The 21,961-nt window shown below is 42.2% G+C and overlaps 1 protein-coding gene across 1 annotated transcript in view; it reads left to right on the forward strand.

The window, feature by feature from the left end:
- Positions 1 to 21,961, forward strand: part of STPG2 (sperm tail PG-rich repeat containing 2) — a 2,646,564-nt gene that overhangs the window by 766,864 nt on the left and 1,857,739 nt on the right. Inside the window, exon 8 of the mRNA XM_069630546.1 lies at positions 3,991 to 4,150. Coding sequence (XP_069486647.1) covers positions 3,991 to 4,150 — 160 coding nt within the window. The remainder of the gene's footprint in view (positions 1 to 3,990; positions 4,151 to 21,961) is intronic.

The raw sequence follows: 21,961 nt of genomic DNA on the forward strand, positions 1-21,961 counted from the left end.
AAGTAGTGAATGTGTGAGGAGAAGGGAATGAGGAAAGGTTCCCAGAGTTTTGACCCAGTGCAATATCCCACATTGTTGGAGTAGGGACAGGTAGCAACTGATGGTCTCTAAGAATAGCCAGCTGTGCCAGTCCACACTCCTCATAAAAGGGAGGTAAAATCTTGTAAACCCCCCTGTCCACCACCAGTAAACGCCAGATGTCCGATTCCCATCAAAGTGAACCAAGGCATCAGTGGGGATGGTGTCTGATGTTCCTGGCATCCTGGTGGACCAACATGACATCCTGACAACCCCATGCCAAGCCAAAACAGTCTCTACGAAGTGTCACTAAAGAAGCGTGAAGCTCTCAAAACCCCCAAAGACTGTGAATAACTGTTAACATCCTGGAGTGTGTATTTGTTCTGGTGAGAGAGGGAAGGACCGAAGACCCTAGTCATCAAAAGGCAGATGTATTTGTCCCTATTCTGAAAACATTTCACATGGGTTGTGCAGTAGCCAATAAAACAGCTGACCCGAGACCTGGCTTTGAGTTATCAATTGATTATAAGAGCGTGACACCACTCATTTTCCCTTTCACCATTGACCATTAAATGTACATCTATGAGTTACATTCACAGTTCAAAAGGACAAAGCAAAGTTAATAAACACAGGGGCACAGGTTCATGCCATTGCTCACTATGAAAATATATCTCATAAAGCTTTCATATCACTAAATAACATGCCCTGCCATCCTCCTTTTCACCTTCTCATATTCCCTGTCCCTCTTTCCAATACACTCTGCCCAATGGGGTTCAGTAAGATGCTTGAATGTTAGCAGAAACAGGACAATGATTTGGTTTTACACATTTCATATTTAATGCAACAAGTACCCTTTTCCCTCATCATAACATTTCCTTGTGGCCCCAGTAGGTTGCCCCCGACAATTTCATTGAGCCACTTTCTTCTTATTGCTTTTGTCACAAAACATATTTGAACTAACCGTGCTTCAGAATCAAAAAATCTGCTAAAAGAAATATAAAATACTATGAACACAGTAGAATTATATAAAATACAACATGTTAAAGGGGCACAATTGCTTACGTTTACATGTTTACATTTATAGGACAATACTATATTTCACATATAAATGGGGAAAAAACAATCTCCACAAGCGTTGCCCAATTCGGGATACATACAACAAACATAGTAACACAAAAGAACATAGCTCTCATTAGATATGGATTTTTTCCCATGTTATCTATGTTAAAGTCCTCTTGAGATAAAGGTATATATGGCTCAGCTTAATTGCTCTTTCTTTAGTTAGAGAAGGTATAGAAGAGGTGGCCTACATTGTACAACGTTTCTTTCCTTCCAGACTGGCACAATGCTCTTTCTTCTAGGCCCCATCTAACATTCAGAGAAAAAATGTGTTTTATAACATCTGTGTCCCTTCTGCTGTGTAACATATTGTATCACTGTGCGCATTGTCTGCGCATGTACACGTAACAGTCTGAACAGGCTAATAGATCAAATCACAACATTGTCAATAGGTTATTGATTTAAAGATCATGTCCACTGCAGATTGCCTTTCAGAACTTGTGGAGGTCAATATAGAGTGAGCTAGGATGGAGGCCTTATGCCTATTTATCGCCTCAATATCTCAATCAAACAATTGAATGTAAGCATATTTGCTAATAGCTTTGTGGTTTAAGCTGTTGTAGTGGGAATGTTAAATCAACTTCCCACAGCAGTTTTCAACACAGACATGTTTTGATATCTTATGATATGTTCATATGTTTTACTTTGTAGAAGATAGCTCTTTATCTAGTGCATTCTAATACCTGTCTCCTTAACATGTTTATAGAACACTTGGTTACATCCTGAAACCTCAACTTCCTTTATCTTCTCTCACCAGCTCCACCCTCTACTTTTTATTTCAAAATGTCTTACGTATAATCAACACATATATATTGGACTTTGTTGTTCTTGATCTTGGCAACCAACTTCTGTAGAGGTTTAAAAGGTACGGTCCGTCTCAGCGGTTACTCGGTCAATTATGCATTCACTATATTTAGGATATCCTGAGCACATCTTAAGCCCCTGCTGCATACAAACTATACATTTATAATTTCATCATCTTCGTCTCTTCACTCCCTCTCTCCCTCAGGCCTTCCCTTCTTCCTATCCTCCTTTCTATCCCTCATCTGTGTGTAATCCCTTATTTTCATCCCCCCCAGCAGTCTCGGGGTCTCTGGGTGGGGACACAAAACATCCTAAATTCTCAGACAAAGGCAGGTGCTACAAGACCGCTATGGTGGTGATACAGCTTAGTATAAGAACTCATAATATAATTTGCGTATATGACAGCCAAGGGAACTTTGTGAAACATGTCACTGGACACAAGATCTGAACTGATGTACTAAGTGTGTTCAGCCCAATCATTTGTCCAAATAGCAAAATACAGGAGAAGCAGGCAACAGCTACTCGATTCACTCAGGTATGAACACCCTACTTATCTGTATATGTCGAAGGTTGATGCTGCATGTGGGTGGCTCAAAAACCTTCTAATGAGTGTATTTTCTACTCTTTGTTGCCTTTTGGTGTCTGTGTAACTCCCAAATACACTCCCCATACAGGGATTCCCCAAACCCTTTGAATCATAGATTTTAAGCATTGATTGCACTGGTTGTCCCTTATAATGTTCAGCCAACTTGAAAATTCAAGGTGCCCCTTTTCAGTTCTTGTGATGGGTGAATGCATTAAAAAACCTAAAGCTTGACAAATGTTTCAAATGAAAGGTTCCATGTGTTAATATCCCCGCAAAAATATCGCCATGCAAAAATATCGCCATATTTTTGCACCGATATTAAGGCATGGAACCTGCGGGGGACACCCCTGCAACACCCACATTATTTTTAAAGGAGCGGGGGGACACCCCCGCAACGCCGCTCCCAAGAACCCCAAAAATTATCCCCCCAAAAATATTGCCTATGGCCGTTCCAGACGACCATATATACGGCGATAATTTTGTTGGGGATACTATGTAGTGATACCAAATGAAAGCCTGCTGACAGCTATGTCGACCAATTGAAAATTTCAATTTCAATATATATATTCTCTATTACATGCCTTCTGCCATAGACTTACCTTCTTCGGACAATGCTCGTTGCTCTCCACTCCAGCTGCTGTGTTCACTTCTCAAAACTCGTCTATAGATATTTGTTGTCAGTCTGAGATCATTTTTGACCAAATGCCCTTCTCAAATATCTCTTTCAATCTCTGTCTAGCACCCTGGTTGTAGCTTTGGCTTGGATGTGCATTAAAACGAGTCAGAACCTCTTTAGTTAATATGACTACATGTATGGAATAAGATAGTTGAGATAAATTGATACATTAGAGGGAGTTACTGAGGAAAGGCATGAAATGCTGGGAAATAAACGATTTATCTAAAGTAGAGTTAAAGATTTGTACTTATTGATGAGGCTACCTCTGGACAAAAGGATGTAGAAAATAGAATGGTAAACTGTACATCCTGTGCGGCGTGGTGGTGTAAGCTAGAGGTAGGCATTTGGTTTGTTGCCTCAATGGATTAAGGATAACTCGACCACAGGGAAGTAGAATACTGATGCGATCTTGAAACAAACAGGGAATGTTTGTGTTCCCTTCCCTTTGTAGATATTGATGCATTGAAATTAATGGCAGAAGAATGCCGATTTTGGTAAAAATCAATATTCAATTATTTTCTTGAAAATTAGGTACACTCGTCTAACTGCTGTGTCCACATTTATAAGCAATCATTAAATCATATCTATTGAAATATGTGCCTGTGTCAATGGGACAAAGTGTAAAAGCTATTGCTTGCCCTCGAGCATCATTTTATAAGTATTATTTATTACCACTTCTTCCCTAATAAAGTAAGTCTTGATCACGAAGATAATGCATTAGACAAAAGCTATTGTTGTACCTGTTGTCAATTACAACTAACCAATCTCTTGTCTTGTCTTCTACCAGAGATTTGTTCCAATGAAGTCTTTCACCCCAGCTCCTGGTGCTTATAATGAAGTGCGCACAGCATTTGAGAACTTGAAGAAATCCTCAGGAATGGCACTGGTCCCATTTGGTCAAACTGCTGTGAGATTCATTCAAGATTCTAGGATGGCAAAAACTCCAGGTATGCAAATCGACTATGTGCTGAAGATAGAAGCGCTTGCGCCTCTCCTCCTTTTGGGCGATCCCTGGACTTCTCAAGCCCCAGTAAGAGTTACAGAAGTAGGTAGAGCGAGAGAAAAGAGGGCATGAATCCACAGGGACATATTAGACGTTTGCAGGACATATTTTGCTTTCCTGGAGCAGTGCGAGATATGCCGGTTTACTTATCTCTAGTGGATGAACGTTATGGTCCAGCCTCTTTTTTAGAGTCTAATTATATTGAGTCTCATAATACATGATATTTGAAGAAGAGCTTCTCATCATCAGTTTCCTATGAAGATGGTGTTCTTGAAAGAGATGCCCACTAACCCAGACATTAGATGCGTAAAGAGTGCTTTCATAAACCACAGAATGATGCCTCTTCCTCCTGCGCTTGGTCCACCCTGCCACATTCCTGCAATAGAGGAAAGTGCACTGCTTCAATTAACCTAACATTTCCCTGCAGCATAAATATTCTCGAAGTAGAACTGCCAATTCAAAATGTATTCTTTAAAAATCACCACTAGAACGTCCCTTATAGCAATTTAGGAGATTTTCTTAAACCCATATCAATTGGATCCAGCAGAATTCCATCACACTTTCTGTACACCTGCCAAAATGAGTGAATGCACTATTAAAATATTAATATGTTGACAACCCTTCTTTGGTGAGTTAGTGCAGTCAATTCGCTCCTTTCTTGTCATCTCAATAAGCCAGCTCAAAGATTAGTTTATCATGTAACATTATGTGAACATGCAATCCATTATGATTATGAATTGCAATTCTCTGTATTCATACAATCTTACAAAGTCACTAAAGGGAATATGATCTTAACAAGGGCTTACCAAACAAAATCCATACATACGGATGCCAAATTTGTATTTTAATGTTGATTTTCTCATGCAACACTACAGGGTAACTGATCAAAAACTGATAGTAACATTTTGAAAGGACCAAATCCGCCCATTTCACAGTTTTAAATATCAGTTTAATTCAACACTCATTGCTCTACAACACTTTCCCAGTAAATGATTAATTTACCAACCATTCCCTGTTGCTGTCTAGGGCCTCATCATGAGTTTGGCTGTATTCCCGGCTTTAATACCGCTGACTGTAATAGCCCTAGCGCTGACTGCTCCGGTGGTATTACCACCGGATCACGGGTTGGGCCTTAACGGTAAATCCCCATTCCTGAATGGGTCCATTGGATCCAATGGGGAATTTTCAGTGCTAATACTGCGGGCTAATACAGCCGGCTGTAATACAGCCGGGAACAGGGATTTTCACCTCCAGAAAAAAAGCTGGAGGTAAAACAGCCGATTTAGCGCCCAACTTGTGATAGGGCCAGCCCTTAAATGCGGCAGTAATACCGTTACCACCGTATTTAAGGGCTACAGCCCAACTCATGATGAGGCCCTATCTCTTTAAGATGTTTTCTTTTCACTTAATAGTGACAGAACAAGAGTTATACAGGGCAATCTAGTTAAGCAATAATGGCTTACAACGGCAACCTCTGTCACACCCCAGAGCTTGAAACCTTCACTTTTGTTTTTCAACATTTATTTTCTCCCTGATTCCATTGAACACATAATGTAGCTTTCTGTCGTAAGACATTTGCTCCCACCCATTTTTCATTTCATTACATTGCATACATGTACAACTTGTATGAAGATGCTTGATATATGGATGAGCAAAAAAGCACTCAAAACAGTCCTTCAGAAACAGAGATTCTCTTCATGGGTACACATCCACAATCTTTACATCCATTCTTTTGGCTTACCTCCATAATTAATGTCTTTTTCCCTCAAGATAAATAATGACTCTTATATTGCTATTTAATCAAGCACAAACCTTGTCCTTATCTCAAAGTTCTATAAAGTGTAATTTCTATGAGTGCTCTGTTTCTTTTGAGGTTCAATTTCACAAATTGATTTTACCTTGCCCTGTTCTGATACCTTGTCTTATGCATACAAAGAGTTCAAAAAGAATATATCCATCCCTTCGATGAGCCTAAGATGCAAACGTCATGTCACTCCATTATTATGCTTGCGGGTAAGAGAGTCATATTTAAAGCATGCCCCATAAAGCGCAGCAATTTATACATAGAGATTGTATTCATCATTTAACAACAAAGTATCCCATAACACCTTAGCAGCCAACTGAGCACTTTCAATGCTTCCTCCTCAGAATTAAATGAATCATCAAAATCTAGTGCTCTATTACCTTGTTCCTTGATTTTGAATCTCAGCGATTGACAAGTAAAAGCTTATTTAAGTATACCACAGATATGTGGCTGTTTGCTTATTGATGGGTTCTACCATTGATCAAACCTCCTCTTGTGAGTAGCACAGAGAGGCTATCACTGACATAAGAGGTCTGCATACGGATACGCCAGACGATATTTATAACATAACTAAAATGGCACAAATCAAGTTTACAATAAGTGATAGGGAGATGATATTCAAAACATTTGGATGAGTTACCTGATAATGTGTGTCAGAATTTCATTATCAATTATGACCCAGAAAATGCCATATTGATTATGGATTTGTTGGCTTAATGGATGCATCTTGACTCCATGTTAACAAGATTTCACTTTCCGAGCTGAGCCATTTAAAAAAAAAATCTTCTTTGTTGGAAAAATAAAACCTTAATAACCCTTCTTATATAAAAGCAACAATGTCTCTTCTTAAAACTTTTACATAATAACACACAGTGTTTCTTTTTTGTTTATCTGTTTCCAAATAATGGCAGAATATGTTGAAGCCTTTTTTCACAATACATAACATTAAACGTGCATTTGGAATTATTGGTTTTGACACATTGTGGACACATGTGGGCTAAATCAGTGCTACAGAGCGAGAGAGATATATAGTGATAGGAAGTAAGGGGAGAGAAAGAGGTGACGCGAGAGAGATACAGAGATCGAGAGAAAGAGAGGGAGCGAGAGAGGGAGAGAGAAAGAGAGAGAAGGGGAAGGATGTTGGAAAGTTCAATATCTGTCAATTGGGAACAGTCGTGACATTTGTTAGGAAAAGCACAATGTGTTCCTTTCTGTGGATTTCCACAATTTACAGAAACGCGCACAAGTTTTACATTAATTTCTTGATGGGCAACACCGATATGACTATGTTCTTTTGTGGGGATACTTATATCGGCACAGCCAGCAGGGACATGTTTTCGTACAATGCCATTATTGGCAGTAATATTATGGGCAAAGGGAACATGAGTGTTCTTATGTGGGAATTCTGGCATACTGACATTCATTAGCTCGGCTATCATGGCCATGCCTTCTTACAATGGCATTACCTCTATTAAAGACAAAGCCAACATTAATGTTGTCTTACGTGGGAAACCTGGTATACATTGACACAGCCAGCATGTACATTATTTCCTACAGTGAAAACTTGGGCATAATGCGTTAAACCAAAAGGAATGTTTTCTTAGGTGGGTATACTGGAATATATTGCCCACAGCCAGAATCAACATGATTTCTTACAATGGCATTACCAGCATCACTGAGCACAGACAGCATGAATATATGTACTTACACCAGGAGAATACTGACCTATATTGTGGGTAAAAGCATTATGGAAACGTGTTGGAAAATGCTCATGTGTACTTTTGGTAACATGGCAACTATTTGATTTCTTCTTGTGTTACCATACAAAACAGATTTGAAATTGTATGGCTTTTTACCACATTATTTCACAATAACTGTGCTGTAAAATCACCTTTTTAGCCCACTATTAAAAAATAATTAAATGGGGAAAAGCCCACCAAAACCCAATTCGCTTGGCTCCCTCTCTGTGCTCAGCTTCACACACGAATTCATGGCAGATATTTACACACCTCCAATAAAATAAAATCACCAGATGCCACTGATCGTGTGGCTCTACAAGTAGCTGATGAACAAGCAGAGGGTGTTGGCTGTGTGTTACCAGAGAAGCCTACTATGGCAACATCTGTAGTAATAGCAATGTCAGAACCAGCCTGCCAGAGCACCAGCTAGCACCATAGATAATAATGAGCGTGGATTAACCAGCAACACAGAACACCTTCATTGCCTGCTCTTTTTTTAACCAAATACATGGCACTTAATAAAACAAATACAAACATGAATTAATGCATTCCACATGTCACTCATGTGCATGTTAGTTTACGTACTGCCATGTTACATGAGATTGGGAATTCAGTTACCACTTTGTTTGCTTGGGTGGTGGCTCTTGTGACTTTGACAGGTGGTCTGTTTGGTTGTTAAGACCAGTGTGTCTCTTGTCTGCAACAGTGTTAGCATTAGGGATTGCTGTTCTTGGGTCGAGGGCTAATCACATACCTGAGATCATCCACACATGTTTGTAATGCATTGTATCAGTGGGAATCCCAAAATACACAACATATAAGAATCCTATGCAACACAGTTTAGTGAAAAAATGCACAAATATCAAACAATTTACACAAATAAAATAGAGCACAATTTATTACAATCACAAAAAGATTACTTCAACACACTATAAAGTGCAATGTGCATACATGTACAATTAATTAAACAAAATGTACCTGAAAAAATACATCAATTCACACAAACCCACTTGCAGAACCTAACACATGTACTCATACACAACACGAACATGGATGCATAGGCAAAATACATTTTACATGTGCAAAAAACATTATTAGTACAAAAAACACTTGAATATTGCAATAATGTATGTGGTTTCAAAAATGCAGCTGTCTAGCCAAAACTAAATGGCACTGTGCATCTGAAGTAACCATGTGCCATGACTCTATAGAACGTGGCAACAGAATTAGTCCAGCACCTACTGGTAATGATTACTCAACCCTAGTGGATACATTCGTTAAATCTGATGTTCAAGTTCCACATGCTTACTCAAGTTTCGGCCTCCAGGGTTTTGACCTTTTCAATAAACCCAACCTTCTTCAGGGCAGACACATTTTAGTTGTGGAGTAGGACACAATAGGGTCTCTTTAATATTTTGCAAGAAAGGGCCCTTCCATGTAGGGCCCCCCCCCTTCATAAGGAGGACGCGACCTGTCATTCCACGAGCATTATAGCAACTGGGCGTGTATGGGCCATAGGCACATGAAGTGCGCATTCGGAGGTAGCCCATTTTACTACTCTCGCACAGCCTGAAAATTACTTATACAATGACTCAGACATGACCATGTTAAAATGTGATCTTGGCTTTGGTGTTTGCTCTCCGGATTAAACCCCCTATTGATGCGGGCAGAAAAACCAACCTACTACGGCGTTGCTATTTTGTCGATTAACTATTGATTAACCTGTGTAGAGGACTGACAGTCCAATAAGTGGTAGTCTGTAGTGAATTTGCTAGGGACATCTAATTTAAGGGTTACTATGAAATTACAGTGTGACTTCTGGCTGTTGCCTTTGTCCTTTAAGGCCTGTGTTGTCCATTAATCCCTTTTCAAGCGATACAGTGTATGCATATTTCTGAAATTGTATCTGGGGGCTGAATTGTGACCCATTGTTTGGGACCAAGAAGTTCCCGGAAAAGTTATATATTTCTTGCCAATCAAATGGCCCACGGATCCAATGAGCATACTGGACAATATATTTTCAAAGAACTTATGGCAGTAATGCATGGTAATGTGATTCTATGTTTAAATGTTTTTAGCTGGCATTTTGTCTCTGCTCTGATGCTGTGATCTAATTATTGTTCTTTAGATATACTTAGAAATGGTATATCATATACTTTCTGTCTCCAGCTGAAGGCCACAATATATCAATCAGGAAGAAATCACCTCATGCCGGCACCACTAGGGACAAATCAAAGAGACCAACCACTGATGAAGTAGGCAATCAGGTGACAATAGCGTGTGTCATCCCTTATGGTTTTTGGCTTAACTTCTGCCTGGACCTCCACTTCCAGCAGCCATTTTGGATTGGTGAAATCACTTCAAGCAGCCATCTTGGATTGGTGACATCACTTCCTGTGGCCAGCCTGAATCAGCTCGATTTACAGCTGCAGGGACAATATCAGAGGACCAACCACTGATGGAGTAGTCGATCAGGTGACAAGAGTGTATGTCATCCCTCCTGGTTTTAGGCTAAACTTTCTGTCGGGAACACCAATTATAGCAGCTATCTTCGATTTGCGACATCACTTCCAGTGGCCATCTTGGATTGGTGAAATCAGTTCCTGTGGCCATCTTGGATCAGTAACATCACTTCCAGTGCCATCTTGGACCAGCCCTATCTCCAGCTGAATGCCATAAGAGGCCCCTCTCGGTACATCAACCTGGAAGAAAAATCGCCTAATCCCGGAAACATCAGGGACAATATCAGAGAGATCAACCACTGATGGAGTAGGCGATCAGGTGACAAGAATGTCTGTCATACCTTCTGAACTCTGTAGGGACGTCCAGCCAGGGGTGCCCCAGTTAAGGGTGGAACAGTGAAAGTTGAAGACTAGCCATTGACCAGTCTCTTTGCCTCTTAGCCCATGCACCTTTGCTTCACTGTATCCTGCTACTTGTCTTTAAGTACCCTTACTTGCTTGCACCCTCGCCATGCACTTCTCATGCTATCTCTTCCTTTCTCTTCTACTTATCCCTTTACTCTCTTCCACTCAGTAACCGTCTCAACTCTCACCCCATCCCTATCATCTTCTCTACTCAATGCCACCTCTCCTGTTGCTCCACTCCTCTTGCTAGTCATAAATCCTACTTCAACCCTAACTTCCTCTACACACCCTCTTCTCGCATCTATCCACAGTGTCTCACTTTTTCTCAGACTCAACATCGCTATTCTTCTATGTCTCACTCTTTTTATATTGCTCTTTGGAATGCACAGTCTGTCTGCAATAAAACCTACTTTACCTCTGACTTTTACTTTCCTCATTCACCTTATCTTGACCTCATTAGCCTAACTGAAATCTGGATCCCTCCCTCTGACTCAGCAGCACTTGGTTCCCTTCGTCACCCTGCCTACACCTTCATTAAATCTCCCCGCCTCCACTGGCAGGGGTGGTGGTGTAGGACTATTTTCAAACTCCAAGCTTCCTATCTCTCTAACGCCCCAATCTCCTGCTAATTCTCCCTCATTCAAATACACTATATCTACAATCACTGCCGCATATGACATACATATTATCTCTCTGTATCGGCCACCCGGTCTGTCATGTCAATTCTTTGACCACATCCCCCAACTAATTGACTCTCTCCCTCCCGATCACCACAACTCATTGGTGACTTGAACCTTCCCTCTCTCTCTGCTGCTCTATCCACTGACGTTAACTCTCTTCTACTTAATCACTCACTCTCTCCTGTCCTTTCACTGCCAACCCATTTAAATGAAAATTCCCTTGACATTATTCTCCTCTCCTCTCAACTCTCTGTCTCTAATAACCCCACCATGCCCTCTCCCCCTGATTACTATATTGTTTTTGCCTCAATCGCCACTTCTGCTTCTTCCTCACTCTCTTCAAGTATTACAACTATTACTAAGCACAACATTCCCTCATCCAAACCCCCAGACTACCTCTCGCTCTGACTTACACCACTCTCTCTCCTTCTCTGCTTAAGTCAACTTTCCATCCACTGAAGCCTCCGTTTTCCTCTCACTACTTACTTACTACACTCACTCCTGAATGCTACCCTGCATGGCCCTGGATTATGCCTCTCATCTGCACCCTGAAAACAACAATGCTGAAAACGCTTTTCACTTGGCAAAGTTCAAGACACTCCTTTGATATCCAATTCTATCTCACTGCTCTTCAAAACGATTCCTCTACTCATAACCCTGCTATCACTCTCTCCTATTTTGTCTCAATCCTCCCAACCTAGGTGCCTCCTAAAATCTCTCAACTGAATTCTCTCACCTTCTAAACCCACCTCCATCTCCTCTACTCATTCTGCAAATGATCTTGCTCTCTACTATTCATGTAAAATGTCTAACTTTCACAAAACCCTAGCTAATTATCATCTGTCCCCTCCTGGTCACTTTTCTCCACCTCTCCTACACTCCTCTCCCGCTACTATGTCTTCCTTTGTCCCCACTTACCCTGATGAGATTATTTCCATACTCCTCAAGGCTAATCCTTTCTGTCCTCCCAATGGCCCACTGTCCCCACACATTGTGAAGCACAGAGCTCCCAGTGTTGCTCCACATATTACTTCCCTCTTCAACTCCTCTATGGGCAGTGCCACTTTTCCATCAGCCTATCAGACAGCTACTGTCATCCCTCTCCCTAAGAAACCTGATCTAGATCCTAACTGTACTGTTAACGAACGAGTAGTATTCAATCACCTCACTGAGTTCCTTGATACTGTGAGAAACCTGAAGGTGTCTCACTTACTAGTCCCCGGGGATCTGCCATCAAGGTGACCAGGACACGGCCATCACTATTGGATCCAGTTCCTGGGGGTGGATCAGTGCGGGAGGATCAGCTGGATGGGGTCCTCGGGAGTGGAAGTGGGTCACCGATGGGTGAGATACTGTACCCGCTTCCCTATAACACCTTTTCCCCATCCTACCGCGTAGTATATTCAAAAGATCTACCTCCCCCTTATCCAATATGAACACTTTCATACATAGTGACAAACAACGGACTAAAACCCGTGCTGTTTATCTGAGATGTCCCAACACAAGGATCTGGCAAAGTCATGCAATTGACAAAAACTATGCACACCTGATGGCCCTTTCCCTTCCCCACAGGGATGAAAGGTGGAGCACGAAAGCATACTTCGAACAAGGCCAAACGCATGAGGTAGCAGCTATTCTGGACCGGCAGTTCAAACGGAGAAGAAAGGCAGTGAGATCTGAGAGGACGACAAGGAGGGAAGTGTCCTTACCCTTTTCAACCAAGTCCTGCGAAGCCTCTGTAAAAAGAATCATAAAACCGGGATTTACAACTGGTGTGTGGTGTAACAGATGTCAATGGTGCATGGGGCCTTGTGCATTGATAACCCAGATGGGGAGACACGCCTGCTACTGTGGTACCATCCTTGACTCCAGAAGCAACACAAGCCAATGGGTTCAGCACAGCCGGTGAGCCGGAGAGAGCTGATAGCAAACCGGACTATGCTGAGCCCAAGTTTGCGAACATCAGCATTGTATGAACTTGTGAACCAAGAACTTTTGTGCATTTAAGCTTGAAAGAAAGTCTGCTGAAGGACCAGCTGCCGAGTGGTCAGGTGACATGTGGGCGCACATTTGAAGGACTCTGGCTGATCCCCTTTTTGAAACTACAAGTACTACAAGGCCCTAGCGCAGGCCGGCATGAGGAGTCATACAAGGGTCGAGTCAAACCCCTTGTACAATCGAAAGTCTCTGATACATTGACAAGAAGGAAAGCAAAGTAAAGTGCATTAACAGAACTGACTGGGCACTGAGACCTGAACTTAGGTAAGAAGGGAACCTAAGTGGTCTGAAGGGACTGTTTTGTGAACTCTGGCAAGTGTGAACCAGACAGAGGGATGCCAAAAAAAAAGCTAGGGGAAGGGAATGCCCTGCTTTCTGATGAGAATGAGCCAATCATGAACTGTGTTAGAATGGCTATGTGAACCCGACGGAGGGACGCCAAGGGGAAAGCTAAGGAGAGTGAATCCTGCCTATTGATAAATCGCATATTGATAAAGCAAAGTGAACTGTGTATTTGGCAAACGTGAACCAGGCTGAGGGATGCCTGCGAATCAAGGTGAATAGGAATACACCGTGAGCATTGTTTCAACAAGAGTGAACCCGATCAAGGGATGTCCACAGTGAATGAGTGTATAAAAAGACATTAAGACCCTCAAATCTTGCAAATGGTGATATTGTGAAAATAAGGCCGTAGTGAAACAGACTGAGTAATCGCCCCGTGAAGAGTTATTGAAGGAACTTGTTGTTTGTTGTTTATGGCTCCTCACGTCCTCTGAAGCAAGAGAGAATTGGCCACAGAAGGCCCTGATATATTGGAAACAAACTTTAATCTCTTGTTGGTGAGGCCCAGGAATGTGCTGTGTTCAAAGGTCCTACCTTGTCCCGTACTAAAAGCATGGGGAAGGGATACCCAGCCATACCATCCTGATTTATCATTTGGTGAACACATCATTCATTTCTTGAAAACATTTTCCCACACTGTTTTGTTTTTTAGTTGTAAGGATTGGCAATATTTATTTTTTAGTATAGGCCCTTTTATTGACAAGACTGCCTTATTATTATTTGATGGTGGTAGCTTGCTCCCATCTTAGATCTAGGTTTAGATGACATGTTTTTCCAACCCATTTATACAGTTTAATAAACACCCTTGAACTGTGATCACTTGTGTCTGTCTTTACTGTTGCCACCATGAGTTCCTTACAATACTGACAACCTCCGGGACCTTCTTCAATTTGCATTCCAATATCTGCATTCTACCAAGACAGCTCTCCTCAATGTCAGCAACTTCATCTCTTCCTACCGGTATGCAGACATTTCAGTTATTCATATTCTTCTCAACCTCTCTGCTGCCTTTAACACTGTCGACAATTTTGACCTTCTCTCTCCATTATTTCTCCTTGGTTTCAGAGATAAGGCCTTTGCTTGGTTTGCTTCAGACCTTGCCCCCAGACCCTTTCAGGTGTCCTGGAACAGCCATACTTCCCATTCTCGCCCCTTACTGTGTCCATGGACCACTTCTCTTCACTCTCTATACTTAAGCTCTTGGCGCCTTGATCTCCTTTTACGGCTTCTCCTATCAACTCTTCGCTGATGACACTCAGATCTTCTTCCCCTTTCACTCCTTATCCGATGAGCTGTACAAAAAATGTCAAACTGTCTCTCCAACCATCAAACATTTCATGGCATCTCACTCGCTCATGCTCAACTCCATTTGGGCTGACATTCTCTACTTCCCATCTAAACAGGCTAGCTCTTCCTCCCCTCCCCTTCTTCTCTTCTTATTCATTTATTTTATTTATTTGCATTTTCCGGGGGCATTAAAGCACTGTTACAGCAATAGGTCTTAGTTGCGTATTTATAATGCGCTTTATTCCTAGAGGTTTCTAAACGCGGACCCGAGGATCGAACCTGTGTTGTTTCGTGACGTCTTGTTTCCAAGGCAAGCACATTGCTGCTGAGCTATCCTCCCGGGACATTCTCTCTAGAGTTTTCTCCTGACTACCTTCCTTACTCTGCTTCCACTCATAGTCTTGGTGTCATCTTCGACCCATCATACAACTTCTCGCTCTTCATCTCCAAATTTGCCACTGCAGCCAGACTCAACCTCCTCAATATCAGAAAAATCTGTCATCTTCTTCATTTCAGTACTGCTAAACAGCTAATCTCCTCCTTAGTCCTTTCTAGATCTGACTAGTGTGCCAGTCTCCTCTATGGCCTTCCCAACTATGCTTTATCATCTCTGGACAAAGTCATCAACTTTGTGGTCTGCCCACTTTTCAACCTTTCCCGCTTTACACCTCGTCTGCCCATCGCCAGATTGGCTGCTGTCTATGAAACAAAGGGCTAAGTATAAACTTCAGCTCATTTTCTTCAAAACTATCCATGGACTTGTCCCACCCTGCCTATCTGCTCATCTTCCTACTCTCCTCCTCGCTTGTTAAGATTATCCTAAGCTCACCTCCTTGGTACCACTCAAGCCCCCTGTGCTCCCTTTCATTTCCTCTCTCTCTCTCTCTCTCTCTCTCTCTCTCTCTCTCTCTCTCTCTCTCTCTCTCCTCGCTCCTCTACTCTGGAATGCTCTTCTGCTCCCTCTCTGTACTACTCCAACTCTACCACTATTTGAATCCAACCTCAAAACTCGCCTTCTTGCTGAAGAACCTGTTTCCTAGCACTCTTCACTACTGCATCACCCTCTTTTTTCCTCTCCTTACCCTTTAAAGATAATCCTACAGCACCTTTCCATCACCTCTCCATCCTTAATTCAGCACTTTCGCCACCATCCCATTCCTAGGTCATTCTGTCCTGTCCTGGTCCCTGGTTTACATTTGCATCGTCCCCTGCAACATCTGGTTTCAAGTCAGTCTCTCACCTCATTGTAAAGGACCCATGTCCTCCACTCTGTTATCAAAGAAAGATTCTGTACGAGTTTTTGTGCCAAAAATGCATTGCTTTCCCTGTGATTTTTATTAATAAACAAAATAAGTCAATATTAAACTTTCCAAAAGATATGCACGTGTTTTTATTAGTTATCTGGGCGGGGGCAGGGCCCATTTTCAGAAGATGCTGATGACTAACTGCTGGCTACGGCATCACTGGGCACCCTGGGGAAGTTTTGGCTTTTCTGGGACGGCCAGCTGCATTGGGACTTGTGGTAGACCTCAGCAACGGTGGAAGCTTGCGTGGGTTGTGGGCACTGCCGGGTGCTTCGAGTAAAGGTGCAATCCCCGGGTGGCCGGCAGTTCTCGGGAGCATGGAGAAGGCAACCGTTAGAGAAAGAGAATTGGAAGAACTGGGCGCAGTAGCTCCAGTGGGGAGCTTTTTCTTTATCTGCTGCCTTACCTTCACAAGCACTTACCTTCATCTGCTGCCTCCTCTTCCGGGTGCTCTGGGACACCATCCTACATTTACCATGACTGGCTGAAAAACCCACATTCTCATCATAGACAGCTCCCCACTGTGGTAATGAAGAAGAAAAACCCAGTTCCACATGCTGGAAGAGAAAGGAATTTTTCTTATATACTGTTTCATTAATGGAAGATAACAAACATATGGGACAAAGGATTCAAATTAAACTACATTTACAAGAAAAGGAAGAGAGGAAAACAGCATTTTAACACACAATTATGCAAAACATCACAGTTGACTCAACCAAAGTGTTTTTATCTACACTAGGGGGCCCACCCATTCCATGGGAGGAATGGAAGGATTACTGGAAAAACTATATGGCTGCAGTAGACAATGCATTTGTTACTGCAGAAAATAAATACCGTAGTGTTACACTCTTTGGAACCAGACTGTCATACAAAAATTCTGTGAACTATCACTATTGGCAGCAAGGGAACTGGGTGATGGAGATATGGATGTCTATGATATAGCATTAAGACAACTGGATACATATTTACTGAGAGTAAACGTTGCCATCAACAGATTTCACTTTTACTTGCGAAAACAGAGAGCAGATGAAGGAATGGAAGACTGTGTATCAGTGTTGAAGACATTAAAATCCAATTTTGGAACACTTATTGGTCCTGACGAGTTGATCAGGTATTAGATCATTGTACATACTAACAACTCAACTGTGCAAGAATGTCTGTGGATTTGTGAGGAAATAATTGCCATAGAAAGGGGGGGGAACATGCAGAGTTGCATACAAAAGCAGTCAAGGAGGAGAACAAAAACAATCAATGTCATAAATCCAACGACCATCAATTAAAAAATGAAAGAATGCAAGAAGATTAACACAGATAAAGACAAATATAAGGACTCAAATGAAAATAAATTTGAAACAAAATGAAAAACCACAATTCATGATATTCTGCTCTGAGAGAAACAAATGCTTCAGATGTGGAAGATCAGGTGATTATGTGAACTCACAAATGTGTCCTGCCCTCAATCAGAAGTGGTCCCATTGTGGATTAAAGGGACATTTCATGGTATTGTGCATGAAATAGAATCGACTAACTGCGTGTGTTCAAGAAAGTGAAGAATCAGAAGAAGAGCAAGTAATGAGCATAAGGAGTTACATGAACAATGATAACTTGAAAATCCCAAGTTGCAAAGTTCAAGTAGAAGGACACATGCTTGAAATTATGGTTGAGAGTTGTTCACCATACATCATAATTACAATTGATTCTCTCACCCCATTGTAAAGGGAAGGAATTACACAGGAAAGGATTGAATCCAAAGTTGATCAAATCTAATATGAGGAAAACAGGAGTGTTTGAAGGCTCAACAATTCTTGAAATTTTGTATCACAGAAGTAGAATTTAAATGCAGTATAGTACCTGTAAAGATCTGCGTGGCAAGAAAGGTGTTAATGTAATAGGATGGAGAGACCAAGCAGCACAGACTATAAAATTAGATCCCAACAGCAAGGGACACGTATTGGGAATGACACCGACAGGCCAACAAGAAAAATATCAAAAGTATTTCAAGATGGCATGGGAAGCTTGAAGGGTATGCACACATGATATGTTTTAAGGATGGTGCAGTGCGAATAGGCCATAGGATTAGGAACATTCCACTTCCAGCTAGAGACAAAGTGGAAGAGGAACTACACAGACTAGTAGAACGGATATAAATTGAACCCATAGAATCCACCGCCTACAGTGGTGGCCCAGAAGAAGAACAGAAAAATGTGGTTCTTTGTTGACCTGAGGGATTTAAACAGAAATATGATTGATACATCTCTGCTTCCCATAATATCAGAGATGCTGAACTGTGTCAGAGGAGCAAAGGTATTTACCACACTGGATTCAGCAGCCGCTCACCATCATATTTCCATAATCATAAAGTTTAAACCATGAAAACTGAAGTTGTGAATTGCAGCACTGTAAATACTAACTGGAATGCATACATCTGGCACTACATCTCTCACAATCAACTGAGGAAAATTGAACAATTGAGATTCTTAAAACAACTACTCCCTTACTTTTGCTTCACTCATAAGGTGGCATTGATGAACACCTATGTTTCTGTATAAATGAACGAGTGTATCTCAGGCATCATTGGACTTCCACTAGTCACTTTTAAATAAACTACATAGAAAATGGGCAAGGATGGTATGTCACGTGCAATGCATTTCTCTTGAAAGCAAGACATTGTAGTGCAACACAGGTTCAAATCCTGGTCCTGCACTTAGAGACTGGTCTCCGGTATTAAATGTGTTTTAAAAGATACAATAATTAATTTAATTAAATCAAAACACAGCAGAAGGATTATTACTGAAATTGCCACATGGGGGAAATGTTTTAACAGCTCTTATAGTACTACATTGAATTCAAGTGATTGAGCAGATTACATTCCAATCTTTTTAGAAGTCAAGCTGAGATGCAGGAAAAATGGCTGCTCCTTAATATTGCACTGTGCCTTCTGGCAGGTTTATTGTAGATTCCATCCTCTTACTGGGACAGAGAGAAATAGCTGTGATCTCAGATGACACAGGGCCGATGGAGCATAAGCAGGTATGATACAGGACGTTTGGAGGCCAAAAGTAAAGAGAGGGTAGTCACTGCAGAAATCCAGAAGCTGATGAGGACTTAACCAAGGCCTTCAAAGCATAGCTGTTTCTTTCTGCGGGAAGAGTAGACCCTGGAACGTGCCAAAGGTGCAGTGACAGTGAGAAGGTTATGGCTGGGATCAGTCATTGTCAGATCAAGCCTCTGCTCTTAGAGTGCTTTCTATGCTTTTACTCACTGAACCGTGTCATGCTGGATAGAATCTGAGGAGAGGATAGGATACATGTATTAAGCCGCATACCAAAACACATAAGAGAACAAGAGGTTAGGTAGACACCTCTAGAGCTGTAAATGACTGTGTGTCCAGTGGATTAAAAGCATCAGCAAAATAATATTGATTCTCCAAGACACTTACAACATAGACATGACTCTCCAAGAGGATGTAAAGAATTCAACAAACATCTTCCTTGGTGACTTTAATCTACCAGGTGCACAAGCCACTAAAAGCACCAGATACACTCATAAAATATGAATTTCCTGGACAAAAAAAAACAACATCTACTGTCTGTACTGTATGGTGGGTTCAAATATCGGTTACTCCTTCCTTCCAACTTCTACTTCTGGTGCCTCAAAGTGACAGTGGTAGCTGATGCCTCCTTATAAATCAACTACAAATTAAGAAATGCCCACCTTCGTTTTAACATTTTTAGGTCTTGTGTAGCTCCATTTTTAAAAGAACCCATTCCAATGTCCCTGTCCCATGAGGGGACGACAGTCACCCAGCACAATTAGGTGTCTTCAAGGTCAATTTGCATCTGTATAGTACACGGTTTCAGAGTACCCCAGTGGCACAGCCATCTTCTTCAGAACCCAGGCAGCCATTTTATAATACATTGCTTTGTTTTTTAACATCAGACATGATGTTTATGAATGCCTCCCCTTTTTGATAGTGCCTTCATATGCTTGTTTTCGATGGGAAGCTTCAACTAGTAAAAGCACTGAGTTCATAAACATTTTAAATTTAAAACATATCCTTCCCCTCTCCACCAGAGGAGACACAAACAGAAATTGACCACTGGCAGGGTGGAAATAGTTGCCTGTGCAAGCATGGCTCCCACTCTCCCAAAGGAAAGGGACAGGCATACAAGCAGTAAGTCAGTTCATGTTCCATGCATAATACATAATTCCAGAGTGGAGATTCAATACACCTATTTTGTGATCCTGCCTTGGAATCTTTTCTCTGGCCTACTTACCATCTTCTTTGAATCAGGGCTGCAGTAGGTTGCTGCATCACTTACAATAATGTGGTGAAGAGTGGTGAAACTGTGTGGGAACCAGAGGAAGGGAGTGTATGTGATATGATCCATTTGTCATTTCGGCCAGAAAAAAATTGGCAAGCACATCTTACACCAGGTTATTCCCACAGATGTACCGGATGCTTTCCTGAGAAAAATGCATGCCGCATTTAACCTACGTCTGAGTGTATGGCAGCTAGAAGAAAATGTTGGAAAGGGCAGTAGGGTGGGTTAGGCTGGGCCTGGTGGAAAAGAATCACTGCAGATTCTGGAGGGAGAAGCATAGGGGGTTTGTGGGTGGAAGTGAAGTGACGCTGCCAAAACACACCAGTGGCCCACAGAGTCGCTGCTGCAGTCACAAGAAAAGGGAACTGTTAGCAAGATGGATCAGTTTATCTATAACACAGAAAGCAAGAGGAAGAGGAGCAGGACATTACTGCGCTCTTGATACTAACGTCTTAAAATGTGTTTGTGGGGCACCCTTGATAACTTCTATTACTGATGTTATATAGTTGGAGCGGAATGTGACAGTTGTTTCTGATAAGCATTTTGGTCAGAGGATGAGGTTAGACCTGGATGGTTCAATGTTCTACCCGCCAGCGCCAATGCTTTTGTTTGGGTTGCAGCCTGAACATAGGATGATAAGGAAGATGAGGCAGAGGCCGGGCCACTGGCTTGTTTGCGTGTCACCGTCATTCTGACCATGCTCCCGGGCTGAGCCGAGGGTGTATGTGGGGGTTAGGATGAGGGAAATACCACCCTGCTGGGTATTGGCAGTGCAAGTTTGTACACATGTGCGCACTTGGTCTGGGCGCTCAACCTGTAGTGTGGTTGTACCATGGGGTCAGGGGCCGGGGGACGGCTTGAGGGGAGTACCGCCTGTCAGTGGCGTCGCCAGGAATCAAATTTAGGAGGGGAACAGAGGGGGCCAAAGACAAAAGTAGGGGGGCACAGACAAAAGTAAGGGGAGAACATGGTCACTGCTCGTCTTAGGTAGGGGAGTACAAGGGGGGGCACAGGTTTTCACAGGGGGGGGCCCTGGCCCCCCCAGGCCCTCTCCCTAGCGACGCCACTGCCGCCTGTCCTGTTTCAACACTGGTGAATGTTTTGTACACTGGCTGTCAGGAGCCATTCCCCTTGGCTGTTGCAGTTCGTGGTTCATTCTGCCTAAACAACGGTCCTTTGTGTGTGTTTGTAGTACAGACAGAGAGAAGATGGTTTGCGCTTTCCTGCTATTCACATAAATGGACTGCTGCCACTCTCAAACAACTTTACGGGTTCATTTGGTTCTAGCAGGGGCCGAGTTCTGGCTCTTCATATTATCACATCTGCCCTGCCAATTCCTGCAGAGTTTCAAAGTCTGGCTAGGCTGCCCTATCAGGCACTGTGTGGCCCGACGTTGTAGCAGGGCATCA

Source organism: Ambystoma mexicanum, chromosome 6q, assembly GCF_040938575.1.
Source record: "Ambystoma mexicanum isolate Mex_15411 chromosome 6q, UKY_AmexF1_1, whole genome shotgun sequence".
Taxonomy (NCBI): Eukaryota; Metazoa; Chordata; class Amphibia; order Caudata; family Ambystomatidae; genus Ambystoma; species Ambystoma mexicanum.